This window comes from Actinia tenebrosa, unplaced genomic scaffold (genome assembly GCF_029948245.1).
Source record: "Actinia tenebrosa isolate PJP-AT-01 unplaced genomic scaffold, QUT_ActTen_1.0 PGA_scaffold4__44_contigs__length_22323623, whole genome shotgun sequence".
Lineage (NCBI taxonomy): Eukaryota > Metazoa > Cnidaria > Anthozoa > Actiniaria > Actiniidae > Actinia > Actinia tenebrosa.
The window spans coordinates 13513959-13530847 of record NW_028292581.1 but is presented as its reverse complement, the minus strand read 5'-3'; the positions used below and the strand labels follow the sequence as shown (position 1 = coordinate 13530847).

At 34.2% G+C, this 16889-nt stretch overlaps 2 protein-coding genes across 4 annotated transcripts in view; both read left to right on the top strand.

Moving 5' to 3' along the window:
- The first annotated feature begins 775 nt into the window (after nucleotides 1–775).
- On the top strand, nucleotides 776–3397 carry LOC116296994 (tubulin alpha-1A chain). The gene is made up of 4 exons (XM_031705123.2): nucleotides 776–903; nucleotides 1164–1385; nucleotides 1776–1924; nucleotides 2346–3397. Exons 2-4 carry the CDS (start codon nucleotides 1265–1267, stop codon nucleotides 3324–3326), a joined length of 1251 nt encoding a protein of 416 aa, XP_031560983.2. The 5' UTR covers nucleotides 776–903; nucleotides 1164–1264; the 3' UTR covers nucleotides 3327–3397.
- A 9990-nt stretch (nucleotides 3398–13387) lies between these two features.
- The window catches only part of LOC116296998 (uncharacterized), a 37034-nt gene continuing 33532 nt past the window's right edge, over nucleotides 13388–16889 (top strand). For all 3 annotated transcript variants that reach the window (XM_089036329.1, XM_089036330.1, XM_089036326.1), the window contains exon 1: nucleotides 13388–13742. The gene's annotated coding sequence lies outside the window, so the exon portion shown is untranslated. The remainder of the gene's footprint in view (nucleotides 13743–16889) is intronic.

The following is a 16889-nucleotide window of genomic DNA, read 5'->3' as shown; positions in this document are numbered from 1 at the left end:
GTGTTTCGCATGGTTTTACTCGGGGTTAGCCTAGTATCAGTGACTAAATATTCACAAATCAACGGTAAAGTAAAGAATACACAACCTCAACAAAATAAATACTTTGACATTCCTTCTTTGTAATTCTGGTTTGACTTAGCCTGCAAAAACAGACGTCCTTCCGCTCTCCCTTCTCCCCGCGAAACGCCGGTAACAACGTTGCTTTGGCGGGGAGCGAAAAGACGTCTGTTTTCTCAGGCTATGATTGAATTACTATAGAAGTTCTTTTTGGATGTCAAGTAAATACGAGAAATCATTAGCATAATCCAGGCACTAAGGTTGGTGACTACGTACTCGGAAAGTCCAACCGATGCCGAAAAGATGTCAGTTGAGACTGATAGATAGGACCGCCAATTTACGTTGTCATCCAAGCCACACTTTTTCCTCGACCGAAAATATATATTGACCCATTTGAGTAGAGGTCAAAGAAAAATACGGTTGAGTAACTTTATAAGGTATCCGATATATTTGTTTCAGTTGTTTGCTTTGGCAACCGACCCATTTGCACCAAATCTCTATGCCCTGTACTACAAAAAAATATGAATTTTGATAAAACATTAGTGTGCCGTTGGACTTTTGTTATGACTATCAGTTTCCATGGTAAAGATATTTTAAAACAATATCGTTAACAAAGGGATTACATAAAATTTATTTTCTATGTCCTTTCCCCCTGGGGACTCGTGACGTTTGTTTGTTGTGAGCCCATCCCTCTTGACGACCGAACGGGCTATATAAATGACGACCCTGGGGTCAGTATCATCAATACTTATTCATATCCACGAGGAACGTTACGTCTCCGTGAAGAATAAAATTTCGATTTTCTGTTTCTCAACGTCTTCCAGTCTAAAACTCTAAATCAAAATGGTAAGTACTAAAACAATCTTTACAGTATAAGTATTGTATTGCGAAAGAAATTTAGCGAAAAAGAGCGCTTGTTTGAACTGATTTCAAGTCCAAAATCGGTTTAGTATAGGTGAAAGTTTAGAATCCTCGTTGTTTTCGATTCTTGGCATAGACCAAACTTTGCAGTAATGATAAATGATTTCTGAAATATTTAGTGTAAAATTAAGCTTCCCTTGTTATTTATCTCTAAAAGCTAAAGGTGAGTTTTTGTGTTTCAACAGCGTGAGTGTATTTCAATCCATGTCGGCCAAGCTGGAGTCCAGATCGGTAATGCTTGTTGGGAGTTGTACTGTCTTGAGCATGAATCCAGCCCGATGGTCAGATGCCCAGCGACAAGACGATCGGTGGTGGTGACGACTCGTTTAACACTTTCTTCAGCGAAACTGGAGCTGGAAAACACGTCCCAAGAGCCGTGTTCGTTGATCTCGAACCCACAGTTGTTGGTGAGTTTTGTTTACACTAGCAACGAAAAAACAGCCCTCATTTTTCCTACATTCAGATAAAGTTTTGATAATCTTAAGTTCCTATAACAATATATTACAAATTGAAATCATTTAAGAGATATTTATTTGGTTTTTCCATTGGAGATAGTCGATAAATTTGGCCGGCAGTGATATTAAATTGAGCCGTAGAATCGAATATGGTTGAGCTTTTGGCGGCAAAACGTGTAAGGAACGAAGTTTCGCAACCGTCAGACTAATAGATATCTGGTATCATTTTCATTCTTTTTTGCTCATAGACAAATAATCTTGGCATAATAATGTATTTTCTGGATATTTTTATATTTCTTTTTCTTAAATATTGATTGATGTGTGATTTTGGTTATTTCTCAGATGAGGTTCGTACTGGAACATACCGCCAACTGTTCCACCCCGAACAGCTTATCACAGGCAAGGAAGACGCAGCCAACAACTATGCACGTGGACATTACACTGTTGGTAAAGAACTCATTGATCTGGTGCTGGATAGAATCAGGAAATTGGTAAGTGGTGATTTCTAAGCTTACATTTATTATGATTTGTTTTCAAATTCACGAGAATTTATTTCTAGAGAGAGAATTCAATCTTTTTTGCGAGCATATTTTACAGCGCAAGGCGCAAAATATTACCACATTTAATGTATTCGTATACTTCTATACATGGGCTTTTTCTTTTAAAACGAGCATTTGCACGCCCTATTTGGTAAATATAAGGCAGCTTCCCATCAAATATGTCGGTTTAATAACGTGCAGAACCATGCATAGATCTAGAAATATGCGCATACATTAAATGTGATCATATTTTTGGCGCGTTGCGTTGTAAGTATTTCAACTATTTTTTGGTGTTTCTTTATGTAAAACATTGTGCATTCTTGAGAAATGATCATATTCTAATGTCTATATTACTGTATTTTTGCTTTCTTAGGCTGATCAGTGTACTGGTCTCCAAGGTTTCTTGATTTTCCACTCCTTTGGTGGTGGTACTGGCTCTGGTTTCTCCTCTCTGCTTATGGAACGTCTGTCTGTTGACTATGGCAAGAAATCTAAGCTTGAGTTCGCTATCTACCCAGCTCCTCAGATCTCCACAGCAGTGGTTGAGCCATACAACTCTATTCTGACCACCCACACCACTCTAGAGCACTCTGACTGTGCATTCATGGTAGACAATGAAGCTATTTATGACATCTGCCGCCGTAACCTGGACATTGAAAGACCTACCTACACCAACTTGAACCGTCTCATTGGACAGATTGTGTCTTCCATCACAGCATCTCTGAGATTCGATGGTGCTTTGAATGTTGACTTGACTGAGTTCCAGACCAACTTGGTACCCTACCCACGTATCCACTTCCCATTGGCCACCTATGCACCAGTCATCTCTGCAGAAAAGGCATACCATGAACAACTGAGTGTTGCTGAGATCACTAATGCCTGCTTTGAGCCAGCCAATCAGATGGTCAAGTGTGATCCACGTCACGGCAAGTACATGGCTTGTTGTCTTTTGTACCGTGGTGATGTTGTACCCAAGGATGTGAATGCTGCCATTGCAACCATCAAGACCAAGAGAACCATCCAGTTTGTTGACTGGTGTCCCACTGGATTCAAGGTTGGCATCAACTACCAGCCACCCACTGTTGTTCCTGGTGGTGACTTGGCCAAGGTCCAGCGTGCTGTCTGCATGTTGAGCAACACCACAGCTATTGCCGAGGCCTGGGCTCGTCTGGATCACAAGTTTGATCTGATGTATGCCAAGCGTGCCTTTGTGCACTGGTATGTTGGAGAAGGTATGGAAGAAGGAGAGTTCTCAGAAGCCCGTGAGGACTTGGCAGCCCTTGAGAAGGATTATGAAGAGGTTGGAGTAGACAGTGTTGAGGAAGAGGGAGAAGAGGAAGGAGAGGAGTACTAAAAACTCTGTGATTGAAAAATGTCAATTTGTATGGAAAACTATTTTTAAAATAATAAAATAGTGACAATCGAGATGTCTTTAATTTAGTTCTTTCTAATGATATTCCCATGATTACCCAATACTAATATTCCAAGCACTGAGTTAAACCATTTGTGAATAGCATTTTTGTATTGCATTTTGACCACCAACAGAAATTGAAAGATGTTTTTGAACATTAGATTGAAAATATAGAAAGGGAGGCCAAAGTTCATAAAGTTTTTTAAAAAATGAAAATCGTTAGAAATTTAAAAGTTATAAAACAATTATTGTACACGGCTTCTGTAAGATATGGGTGAGCAAATTACAGTACATTGACTAAGGAATGTCATGCTTTTTTTCTTTTTTAATAAGAGTGTGAAAATCGTTAGGGATTTAGAAGTTATAAAACCTTTGAACAGGTTAGAAAATTACAGTACATTGACCTGATGCAATATGGCTGCCATTGAGTCTTGGGGATAAACAGGAATCTTTAAAAATATAAAATCAGAATTTAAGTGAAGTTATTTGGAATGAAAATTACAGGGATATTTGTTCAGTAAACTGACTAGCCTCGTTCTGGTGTTTTTTCACATCTTAAAATATTATCATAACCTCTAAACAGTATATATTTACCTCTAACTTTTTACTTTGTTTATATCATTCTGATCTACGATTTTAATGTATTAATTCGAATATTAATTTTCAAATTGATAATGAAGTGGTGAAGTTATTGTAGTTGGGATGGGCTTCCTATGATATTTCTTTTTTTCAGCAAAATTACTGAACAAAAACGAGTAGAGATGGGGAAGGGTATATGTAATAATAATATAATAATGTACTACTAAAGGTATTTGTGGATAAAGTTTTATTGTGTGGTGGGATGCCATAACGTTGAAGCAGAATTTCATTGTTGGGATTCGTGTGATACAAAACCAGAGGAAAGGGGTGGGGGGTAAAGTGGTAGAGTGAAGTCATGAAAATGTGAAATAGCCGTGATTACACTAAGGCCTAGGGCAAACGTCGAACTTTCCATGCACCGAACTTAATTACATCAAAGACTGCCGTCTCATTATCATCTGATATCCATTGTTTTTAATGAGTTCGGTGCATGGAAAGTTCGACGTTTGCCCTAGGCCTAATACACTTTGGTAGACCCTATTTCCATTGCTCTCTTTTGTCTCTGACTATTACATTTTGACTATTTATTTATTTATTTATTACACGGCCTAAGGTGACTGCTTACTTTTAGAAATTTAATGCTGATTCAAAACGTGCGACACCGAAAATTTGCAAAATTTGATGGTTTTGCCCTGTTGATGCTCAAAACGCGTATGGTTCTTCAATAAAATCATTTAGATTTTTCAGCGGTTTTTGAGCGCACGCACATCGTGGGGTGGGGGGTGGGGGGTGGAGGAGAAAATGGGGGTTCTGAATTATTTCTAGCAAAAAATAGGGGGGTCTTGAGAAAAGTTATTTTGCTTACCTGTATGAATTCAAGTTTTTTCATCTTTCAATGAAGTTTTCCTTTTGGCTATTAAAATTTGCATTACACTCCACTGATACAGACTCAAATGATGATGATGCTGATTATGTTGTTGGAACATTTGGCAGTGATAGTGAATAAGTGAGGTACGAGTTTTTGTGACTTGCCATTATAGCCATTTTGTAAAATATTATCGACCATTTTTTATTGAGGGGGTTCTGATCAATTTTTCAATCAATCTGGAAAAAATTGAATGCAGTCAGGTGGGGTCCTCGAAATTTTTTTGTATCACAGGCACGTCCTTCGGTGGCCAGAAATTAACGGGGTTCTACTGTATATCAAAAGTATATCAGAAATTATGGATTATCATCCCCATGGTATTGCTTTCGGGTTGTCTATCACTAGCGCTTTCTGAAAAAAATATCAGAGTTGGTATCCCATAATTTCTAATATACTTTTGATATACTTTGAACATTCGAGGAATAGTTGTTGTAGGTGGATATTTAACAATTATTCGCCGAATGCGAAGTGAATATCGCGGAATAATAACCGAAACGAAGTTGAGGTTATTATGCCCGATATTCACTGAGCCTGAGGTGAATAATTGTTTTAGTATAAATACACAGGCGATTATTTCAAAAAAAAGAAGAAAAATAAAAAGATAAAAAGACACATTTAAAACTAGGTAACAGCATCAAAGCGGCTGACCGACATTTTGGTTTATCGCTGGAGGTGATTATCGTGTGATAATCTGATTTTCTCGACCAATCAGCGCGCGACATTTTCAATAATCACCTGTGTATTTATAATAAAACAGCATAAGACGTAAATTGTGAGCAATGAGCGCACAGGATTTATTATATTCACTTGTGTAAAAATACTAAATGGGATAGCGTATATAAGAGTTTATTTTTCTGAGATATATTGTGTCCTATAAACATTATTGCCTGTGATGTTGCGGATTGTAACCAATACTAGACATGCAGTTTTTTTCCAGACACCGCTTTCCGAAGAACTACAAACTGATCAGGAAGCTCTCCCTAAGGCCCCTAGACCGTAGTGGATTAACAATGGCAACCAAACTAATTTATTTTATTTATTTATTTATTTTTCACTCCTCTCCATGTGGGATGCAAATGTGTTCCATATTAGTCCCACAACAGTAGAAGAAGACAATTCGGTTGCTAACAGATGCAGTCTTTTTATGAACCATGTGCTCGACACTACATTCACTCAAACTGATGCTCTTTAATTAAGCTCTTTAATTATGCGTTGTAATTTCCGGAATTGATTCGAGCAACCCGACTAGCTCTCGGTAAAGCTTGCAATACAACTGAACAGCTGGAAACTGATGTCTTTTCGTAAAGGGAAAAAAGCCTATTTCATGACTCGGGATGCCAAATTGTTACAAAGAAATGTTTGTTTTCAGGCAAAAATTGCCAGCATACATTTCTTTATAAAGATTTCAAGGCTCAAAAATTCATCCATTCTCTGTATATTATTATGGATGTTTACAATTGGTTATCATTCTATATAAAAATGTGACTGCAAAAAAAAAATTGGAAAATATATTTTTTCGATATAGCTTGATGTCTTGATGTCACGGTTAGAAAGTTAAAACTTCGAAAGAAATTGATGCCAATAATTAAACTAAGACATGATTTAATTTTTGGTTTTAAAATACTTTTCGCAAGATATAATAATAAAAATACTTTACCTACTTCTATCTACGTATCATCTATTGTAAAATGGAGTATTTTGTTTCTTTATTTAAAATGAACATTCAACTATAACACCTATGCGTTTATTACTGGAATATCATGACACTTATATCAGCATTAAATTCAATTTTTTCTCCTTTACTTCCTCCTTTTATCCCTTCATATTTCTTCCTGCAGGCTTTCCTTCAAAGCTTACCACTGTTGCCTTATTTTGACATCAAATAATGCGACATGTTTGATCAGAATCGAACACCGCCAAGAGGAAGGATGGGAAAAAACATGAAAAGATACCGCAAAATACATCTGGATCTGTAAAGCTCTGCACTTATGAGACGTTTATAGATGCACGCGCAAATAACATAATGAAAAGTATTATATATGATAGAATCGAGAGATAAGTACACATTGGCATTTCGTAGCGTACGTTCGGTGAATGAAAAAAGGTAAGTCTAAAAAAGACCTCTTATAATTTATTTATTTGAAAGTATTTTTTTAGGAGTTTTAGGATATACTTAAGGAAATTAAACATGATGTATTTTGAGCATGAAAAGTACTATTAAATGCTCAAGTGCTTCATTGTTTATCATAAAGGGAACGCCTTGTGAATTAGCTGATACCAAAATACCTGCGTTTCGACTGATCGTTTGTTCTCGAGCTTTCGTAGATTAATCCACATGTGTTTCCTATATACTAAACCTAAAATCATAGGAAACAATTTACGACGGCTTAGGATATATTTTTATGGATGCTGAGATTTGAATTTAAAACGATACAGGGTTAGAATAATTAATGAACGCAGAGGAAGGAATCTTTTTGGTCTTTGTGTTTTCATAAAAGGTTTCTACACTTTAATTCGACATAGACCTTAAGATCAGTGTTAATTATACCTAACGAGACAAAGATTGTTTACCGTTCTTTAGCGTCCTATTCAAACCTTCCAAACAAAAATTGCCTCATTATTATTATTATTTTCTTATTTACTTTTACATTTTTACTTACTTTTTACTTAAGTGCTCTCTACCTAAATTTTAAATATTTTTTAAAAATCATATTCTATACGTCAATACCGTTATAAAAAAGTGGAATAAACTAAAAAGAAAAAAAGAAAATTAATGTTATCCCCTTTTTGACACTTAAAAAAAATTTGAAATATATATTTTCAAACCACAGCTAAAGCGCAATCAGTCTATTAATCTAATGGATCAAGTCAATGACAAGAATGACTTGACACTAAAGGAAATTAATCCCGCTCGATACTGCGTTCTACCGTAATTTCATAACTGAACGTAACGCTCACTATTTTTCCTATGCATTCTAATATTATTCCCAGTCGTACATACATTTTCGTTATCCGTTTGACCGTGTACTATATTCATTTCTTTTTTAGATAACTAAAGTCCTTTCGCGTGCATTGATTGGTTGAAATACCATTTTAGAACTGAGTTCTTACGCGCGCTCTGATAGGTCAAAAACTATTTCGAATATCTAAAATACTCCAGCCATTTTTTTTTTTTTTCCCCCTGCGCGCTCGTGCTCTTAAAATTTGGACTTTCATACAGAGAAAATAAAAGAGTATTTATTCGTTAAGTTGTCATTTTAAAGAGGAGATATATAACAGTGTTCAGAAAATAATACTTTGATGTCAACAAGTGGGATGCTGAAAAAACACTTGAGAAGCTGCATGGTTTTCTACGCTTCCCTCGAGTTTTCTCAGCATCCTACGCATTTAGATCAGAGCTATCTCAAACGGAAAACTGTTTTAACGCTTTTTGTTGCCGACCTCTAATGCGGTTCGTCATTCGTTATACTGTGCGCTACTTTTATCATGCGGTGCGCAACACCCATTGTTGCATGCGTCATTGTTTTGACGTGCGCTATTTATCGTCAACCTCTAATGCTATGTGTCATTCGTTATACTGTGCGCTACTTTTATCATGCGGTGCGCAACACCCATTGTTGCATGCGTCATTGTTTTGACGTGCGCTATTTATCGTCAACCTCTAATGCTATGTGTCATTCGTTATACTGTGCGCTACTTTTATCATGCGGTGCGCAACACCCATTGTTGCATGCGTCATTGTTTTGACGTGCGCTATTTAACGTCAACCTCTAATGCTATGTGTCATTCGTTATACTGTGCGCTACTTTTATCATGCGGTGCGCAACACCCATTGTTGCATGCGTCATTGTTTTGATGTGCTCTATTTATCGTCAACCTCTAATGCTATGTGTCATTCGTTATACTGTGCGCTACTTTTATCATGCGGTGCGCAACACCCATTGTTGCATGCGTCATTGTTTTGATGTGCTCTATTTATCGTCAACCTCTAATACTATGTGTCATTCGTTAAACTGTGCGCTACTTCTATCATGCAGTGCGCAACACCCATTGTTGCATGCGTCATTGTTATGACGTGCGCAATTTATCGTCAACCTCTAATACTATGTGTCATTCGTTATACTGTGCTTCAGGTTAATATTGCGCTGCGCTAACTAATCGCTGCATGCGTTACGCGGTTTGCATTTGTCAGATAATTCTCTTTGCATCATTTCAATAAAAATAAGATAACAGTAAGCAGGTATTTAAATAATACTAACTTCGTTCAGGGAGAACATCTGTGTAGTAGAGATGGTTTAAAAACATCCAAATAAAATCAATTCTATTCGACAAGGATGCAATTTATCATAATAACTGTACACTAAAGCATCGATAAGGCTAATAAAAATCAGTAGCTTTGCTTTCTCCTTAAGATGTCCCTAAATCATTTGTGAGATAAACGATATATGAACTAGGAGCACGAGGAAAGTAATGAAAGAGATCACGCGCGACTAAACACGACCATGACGCAGGCACGTGAAAAAAGTACTTGGCCAAATGGAAGAACTTTCAAAACTAGCACTGAGATTTTTGCTGGCTTTTGGGACACAGGAAGCCCAAGATTAGCGTCGCTGCTCGCCTGACGGTCGCAGCAATTATACCAAATGCCAAAAATAACAAAATATTATGTTTTGTTTATGTGTTTTTTTTTTGTTTTTTGTTTTTTTTTTTGTTTTTTTTTTTTTGCTTTTTGTTTTTTGTTTTTTGTTTTTTTGTTTTTTGTTTTTTGTTTTTTGTTTTTTTGTTTTTTGTTTTTTGTTTTTTGTTTTTTGTTTTTTGTTTTTTTGTTTTTTGTTTTTTGTTTTTTGTTTTTTGTTTTTGTTTTTTGTTTTTTTGTTTTTTGTTTTTTGTTTTTGTTTTTTGTTTTTTGTTTTTGTTTTTTTTTTTTTTTTTTTTTTTTTTGTTTTTGTTTTTTGTTTTTTGTTTTTTGTTTTTTGTTTTTTGTTTTTTGTTTTTTGTTTTTTGTTTTTTGTTTTTTGTTTTTTGTTTTTTGTTTTTTGTTTTTTGTTTTTTGTTTTTTGTTTTTTGTTTTTTGTTTTTTTTTTTTTTTTTTTTTTTTTTTTTTTTTTGTTTTTTTTTTTTTTTTTTTTTTTTTTTTTTTTTTGTTTTTTGTTTTTTGTTTTTTGTTTTTTGTTTTTTGTTTTTTGTTTTTTGTTTTTTGTTTTTTGTTTTTTGTTTTTTGTTTTTTGTTTTTGTTTTTTGTTTTTTGTTTTTGTTTTTTGTTTTTTGTTTTTTGTTTTTTGTTTTTTGTTTTTTGTTTTTTGTTTTTTGTTTTTTGTTTTTTGTTTTTTGTTTTTTGTTTTTTGTTTTTTGTTTTTTGTTTTTTGTTTTGTTTTGTTTTGTTGTTGTTGTTGTCTTTTTTTCTTTTTTATTCTTTTTTTTCTTTTTTTTTTTTTGTTTGTTTTGTTTTTGTTTTTTCGTTTGTTTTTTTTTCGTTTTTATTTTATTTTATTTTATTTTTCGTTTTTTTTTTTTTTTTTTCCGTGTGTTAATCCAAGGCAAGGCTCCTGGAGTCCTGCAGTTGATATTGAACAAGCCAACAAAATATATGCTGCATCAAGCGGCATATCTTAGCTTACACGTAATGCTTACATGTTTACATTTATTTTACAGCTTTTAGTACTTGTTGTGGCTCGTGGTGTGCTTTTAAAAATTTCAGTAAACAAGTGTATCAGGAGCATGCTGTGTATAGGCAAATGGTTTATATCCAAAGTTTTACCTAAGTGCTAATGTAGATCTATCTAGCATACCTATCTATGCTGCTTCGCCTTGAGAGAGTTTTACTGATTCTCGTTTATGGCAAGCGTGAAACGTCAGTTGATCAGTAAGAGATCTCTTTAAAATTAGGAAAAAGGGATCGCGAAAATCTCCACGTACTAGATAAACATAAGAATGCTTTCGTTTGGTGAAGAAGGTTTGCAAAAGGTCAAGTGAAATGTAGGGAAATTTGGTCATGCCTAGCGTCTGCGGGAAGATAAAACGCCGGGGAATCTTAATCTCATTTTCTAATGTTCTTCTAAGCCAACGTGCGTTGTTTCAAACGCAAATGCAGTCCAATCTTATATATTCTGATATCTGACCAGGTAGAGAGATCAGACCATGATCAATATACATATAAAACAAACACGTCTTTAACATTCAAGCGCAAACATCTTCTTTTTTTCTGTCATAAAAAGTCAAACCTTCCTCTTTAGGCATCAGAAACCCCATAGTAACCTACTGCCGATGAATAGACATAAGAATTGACCTAACGTTCATAAATCAAGTATCTTTAACGTCCGATTACGTAGAGCAATTTTCTTTGCAATTACTCGTCCCGGAACGGCATCGTTGCGACTCAAGTTTCAATAGCATTTCAGCGTGTAATCTACAGTGCAATTTGAAAAAAAAAAAGTGAAACGAGTTGCCGCAGTCGTTGTGAAAAGCAGAATTCGTTTATACCTTTTGCAACGATTGAGTCTCCGTTGTACCATGTAGACACTCTTACAACTTGTGTCGCAACAACGCTGTTGCGAGACAATTGCAGAGAAAATTGCTCCGTGTGTTTGCATCTTTTATAATTGGCAATTTTTGCTACCTTTGAAATTAGTCTTGAATCTTGCATATGCTTTGAATTGTATTTATATTAATTTATTTAATTTTGACATTTAGGTTTGATATTTGAAAAGCTACGGTATGAGACCGGAAAGGATCATAGGAAATATTCGATTAACCTTCCCGATCATAGGACGCGTGCAATATGGCGTCATTTGACTCCCACTCCAAGGGCCACAAGTTTATTAGTGTAGCCCTCTATTAACTATGGTGTAGTACACTATTTAGCGCCACCCTCATTAAATAAAGTTGTTATTATTATTATTATTATTATTATTATTATTATTATTATTATTATTATTATTATTATTAAGATTCTTCGCAAATTTTCTATTTTTCAAAAATTTGTGTTCCCTCATGAAAAGAGTGAGAAAATGGGTGCTAATTAACTGAACAAAAGAAAGTGTGCAAGAGAGTCTGGTAGTAGAGGTCAATGACGACATCGATCGTGCAAACGTCCTATTCGCTTGATTGACGACGAAACAATAGCTTTATTTGAAAACTATAAAACTATATTTGATAAATTCTTTTTTATTTTATTTTATTTTTTTGAGCAGAATAGAAGTGCCAGCCACTCTCAAAATTGTCAGCGTCATTTTTTTATTTTCTTTATTTATTATATGTTGGAAAATTCTTCTCATAAGATGAAATTGTTTCCTATTGACCTTGTTCTTTGTTATTCGGAGTGGACATTCATTAGTTCTATTTGTTCTTTCGTGATTTGTTCAGTTAATTGCTCAGTTCGCACGGAGTCTGTGTACATGTGCTTTGTCAATCTCGTCTCTCGATTATTGATCAAAAACTATTTTTCAAACTTCGAGGTCTCGCTTCAAATTAATTCTTTCTTTTTCATCTATTTTTCACTCATTCATTTAATCGTTTTTACTAAGCTCTTGGTTTCAAATTGTGAGTTGTATCCATCCATCCACTCTTTCGTTTGTTCACTTGTTAATTTTCTCGAATTCTCAGTCGCAATTAGACTTTATTTATCTAGACTGACAATCGGGAGAGAGTACAATTCCATTAATTTTCGAATGAGCACGGCATTATTAGAGCAAAAATGCAAAAATAGGTTAATATAATGAAGTTAAGAGGCTGGAACCTAATTTTTCAATTTTCAGAAAAAATCGATCGCAATTATATTTTGAAAAATAGAGAATATGTGTAATATAGTGATTTAAAAAGCACACAAATCACTGAAAGATCAGCTCGGCACCTTTATTATAATCTACAATAAATTTGCTATATAAGATGCGAATTGTGCAAAAATCGTAAAAATCGTTACAGAAAAGGCGAAAATCCAGCGTCAATCTTTGAAAAGGCTTTTGATATTTGGCGAAAACGCGACTTTTTTTTTAAAAAAAATACAAAATTTGCTATGAATTGGAGACACCTTAAGGGTTCGTTCATAAAAAAGAAAAAAGATGTCATCATCTGTCGGAAAAAAAGTGACATTCGATAACGATTGCATACGACAAAGTGTGCTTCATTAATAAAGATTATTTACTGTCAACCGGCTGAATTTGAAATGCCATAAGGTATTTGTTTAGTCTTATATAAGGAATCTTTTCAATTGGGAAGTATATATTTTAGGAAAATATGGGTTTTCAATATAGTGTAGTCGTAAAGCAGAGCTAAAAATTTTGTTTGAAAATACTTTTTTTTCAATTTTAATAAAAAGAAATCGTCTTCAAAGACGAAGAAACGAAGAATCGATTAGATATGTTGAAATTGGAGCTTGAGACACAATCACTATATATCTGACAGTTGTGCTAAAGCCTGAGATACTGCATAATGCCTTCAAGATTAAGACGCCCATGTTTAATAACGATGTTACAGTTTTTAATGAGCGAACACAGATGGCCTTTAAAAGGCTATCAAGAGATAGCAAGCTAGCAAGTCTATCTCACTATGTCTTATGATGTTCACGTCTCGAGAAAATGTTCTTAGACGATTAGGGATGTAATGACGTCCACTGATTTAAAACTATCTTGTATTGAACTCTCGGCGTAGTATTGAAAGTCTTCGGGGGAAAAAAGAATCTTTGGAATTGGAATATTTTAGTGTAGTATAAGGCTTACGACGAAGCCTCCATGCGACTAGATTCAACGACGAATAATAACAATTTCTTTTCTACTACTTAACTTTGCAAGAGGAAATATCATCAGATGTAAGAAAGAGAAAAGCAGGTCCAATTGACATTGGCAGAAATATTGAAAGAGGTTAGTAAGATATCGATGTCGCTTGCACAGAACTTGACTTACTTAAATCGTACTGCATGTTCATTAAAAAAGAAAAAACAACCCTAAAAAAACCGAAACAACTGGGATGATCTATGTCAAAGCATTGCTACGTAGCTGAAAGATCACCCTGAAGCAATACCTCTGGGCGAATCTAAGTCACAGCATGTCTAGCTCATAGATGGAATCCTGAAACAACCTCTGGGTGTTCAAAGCTATTAAAGCTTAAGGGCACGGCTAATAAGTGAAATTTAACTCTCAGTAGCGTGTTTCGTTTTGCGGAGGGAGGAAAACCGGAATTACCCAGAGAAAACCCCATGAATCAAATGAGAGACCTAATAAACAAATTCTACTCAGATCTGAAGCCAATTCCAGAAATGAAATGAAATGTAATGTAAAAGAGACCTTGGGGTACGACAAGTGCAAAACCATGTACTATACCCTGCTTGATTCCTTTATTTTTATATATTCTGTAGGCATAAGAGAAGCTTTCAACTGATTAATTATTTCTGACATTTAAGCGTATTTTGATGTAGCCTTAAGGCCATGCAGTTTAAGCATTATTATTGCAAAGCATTTTTTTATTCTTCATTTTATTTAGTCTTTGAGTCTAAGATATAAAGTAAAAGTAAATCGTCAAGGACCAAAACAAGCTTCAACATACAATATGGTCAAAAAAAAAAAAAAGTAGAAAAATAAAATTGTTATTGTGACACATGACGCTCGAAGACCTTTATTTTCTTTTTTATGAGAGAAATAAAATGTTTTGATTGTCATAACACCTACACGCGACGCCGGGATTCTGATTTTTGGAAAGTGGGGTTTAAAAGAAGAGGTAAAAGAACGAGAGAGAAATAAAGAAAAAAAAGAAAGAAAGATTGAGCAAAAACGAAAAAATACGACGAATAAAAAAAAATGGAAGGAATAAATGGCTGAATAAATAAATGAATGAATGATCTAGTATATGAATTAAAAGAAGAAAAAAAGAAGGAAAAAAAGACCAGAAATATATACATATCGGATAACAAGAAAAACGAAAAACAACAACTACAAAAAACAAAAAAACAAAAAACAAAAAAACAAAAAAACAAAAAACAAAGACAAAAACAAAAACAAAAACAAAAATAAATAAATAATAAATAAAGGGGGGGGGGAGAGGGGGGGAAAGAAAAGAAACAGAAACAGAGAATAGAAATTAAAAAATCTAAAAACTAATCTGTAATTTGTTCTGAAATCCCTCATGAATCGAGTCATTTGCAAGCAGAATTATCAGCACCATTACTATTATTATTAATCTGCTGGAATCTACTTAAAAGAGGATTTTGTAAAGGATTTTAGTTTTGGTACGTTAAAAGGGCTTGTTGACTCTTAGAAGGAGTTCTCTGAAAACCGCCTTCAAAACTGTAAACTCGATCCATGAGATTTCCCTCGATGAATAATCGAAGTACTAAAACAGTTGGCTATTTTCGTGAGTGTTTAGAGTATTTAGATGATCTCGAATTTAATAACAACAACTTAAAATACATTTTTCATTTATCCATCGGGCATTCTTTTCATAGCCACTTTATAAAAACTACTTTTGGCTTCGTCAAAACATTCAATAGAGTCACCAACTCGGCGTCAAAAACGCTGCTCATTCGATAAAATTCTTTTAAAGTGTATATGACACGAAAAAATTTTAATGTTAAGAATGTGTAGTTTATTGGCATTAATAAGAATATCATGATTAAATTTGTTCCAAAAACGTATTTCTCTAGAAATTCAAAAAATTTTAGCACGAGTTGTGACGTCATTTTGTTTACAAGTCTCCAGATTTGGTTGCAAATACACGAAATATGTTTGAATGTAGAATCTTAATTTCAAGTAGTACACTTTTCAATTTCCCAACATTGGAAGAGTACTACGTAAGCTATCAAATGAAGCTGACTAAAATATGTCTTTTGTTGTTAATTTATATGAATTGCAATTTATATTTAGTACATTACTACTGAATCTAGAGTACGTGTCAACAAAATGACGTCACAAATTGGGATTAACTTTCGCAAATATCTCAAGAAATAAGCTTTTGAAACAAATTTTATTACGATATATTTATTATTACTAACAAACTATACATTTTAAATGATGGAATGTTTTCGTGTCATATACACTTTAAGCTTAAAGTACTGACTCAGCTAACCTCGTATATTGATTGATCTGAATATTAGAAGCTAGATTTTTAATTTTACATATTTTTTTCTCAGGCAGTCATTAGTTTGAAACATAATTAAGTTGCTATTAGACTATGGAAAATTGCACAGACCATGTTTTTGTTGTTTAATTTTGTAAGGACTTGTATAAGGACTTGCATTCACGCGCGTGATGCATAACACACTTTCAGAATAATGTAATAACTATGTAAATTGTTCTATTTATCGTTGAAAAATCTGTAGGAAGCGGAAAGAGTGCCACCAATTTCATGAGAACGTCAGTAGATCTGTCTGAAGAAGTCCGTGTTTTTTCCCCTTGGTATTGTGTCCTCGGTGAGATTTAATTATCAATGTAAAACAACCAATATTCCTGAATTCTTCAAATTAAATCAAGTGGAACATGTTTAATTCAGAATAATAGGAGATTTTCACAGGAGACTGTTTAGGATGGAATTGTTCTTCGTTCTTAATTGTGAGTAAACATTTCATATTTTTAATTGGTACGTTGAAGTATGAAGCAGGCTATTCGCACAGAAATGTCGGTAAATTAAAAATAAATATCAGATAAAGAATAAAATGAAATAAGAAAGAGAGAGAGAGTGCCGGATTGAGTGACTGGACCGGAATAAATGAAGGAAGGAAGAAGGGAGGGAAGGAGGGAAGGACGGGAAAAAAAGAAAAGAAAGAGAGAAAGAAAGAAAGAAAGGAAGAAAGAAAGAAAGAAAGAGAGAGAGAGAGAGAGAGAGAAAGGAAGGAAGGAAGGAAGGAAGGAAGGAAGGAAGGAAGGAAAGAAGAAGAAATGAGTTAGTGATTATGAATGAACTTGAACGATAATGTCTCAGTGAGAATAAGAATGGACATGGGAAAGATTGAATGAATGAACGAGAAAGAATGAATGTATGTTCGGTTAAAAAAAAAATATATATATATTAATAGAGTA

Bases quoted from the DNA above. Each gene is read 5' to 3' on its own strand.
- LOC116296994 (XM_031705123.2), top strand. From the start codon at position 1,265: ATGCCCAGCGACAAGACGATCGGTGGTGGTGACGACTCGTTTAACACT. The intron at 1,386-1,775 runs GTGAGTTTTGTT...GTTATTTCTCAG, and splicing joins TCTCGAACCCACAGTTGTTG to ATGAGGTTCGTACTGGAACA. The intron at 1,925-2,345 runs GTAAGTGGTGAT...TTGCTTTCTTAG, and splicing joins TGGATAGAATCAGGAAATTG to GCTGATCAGTGTACTGGTCT.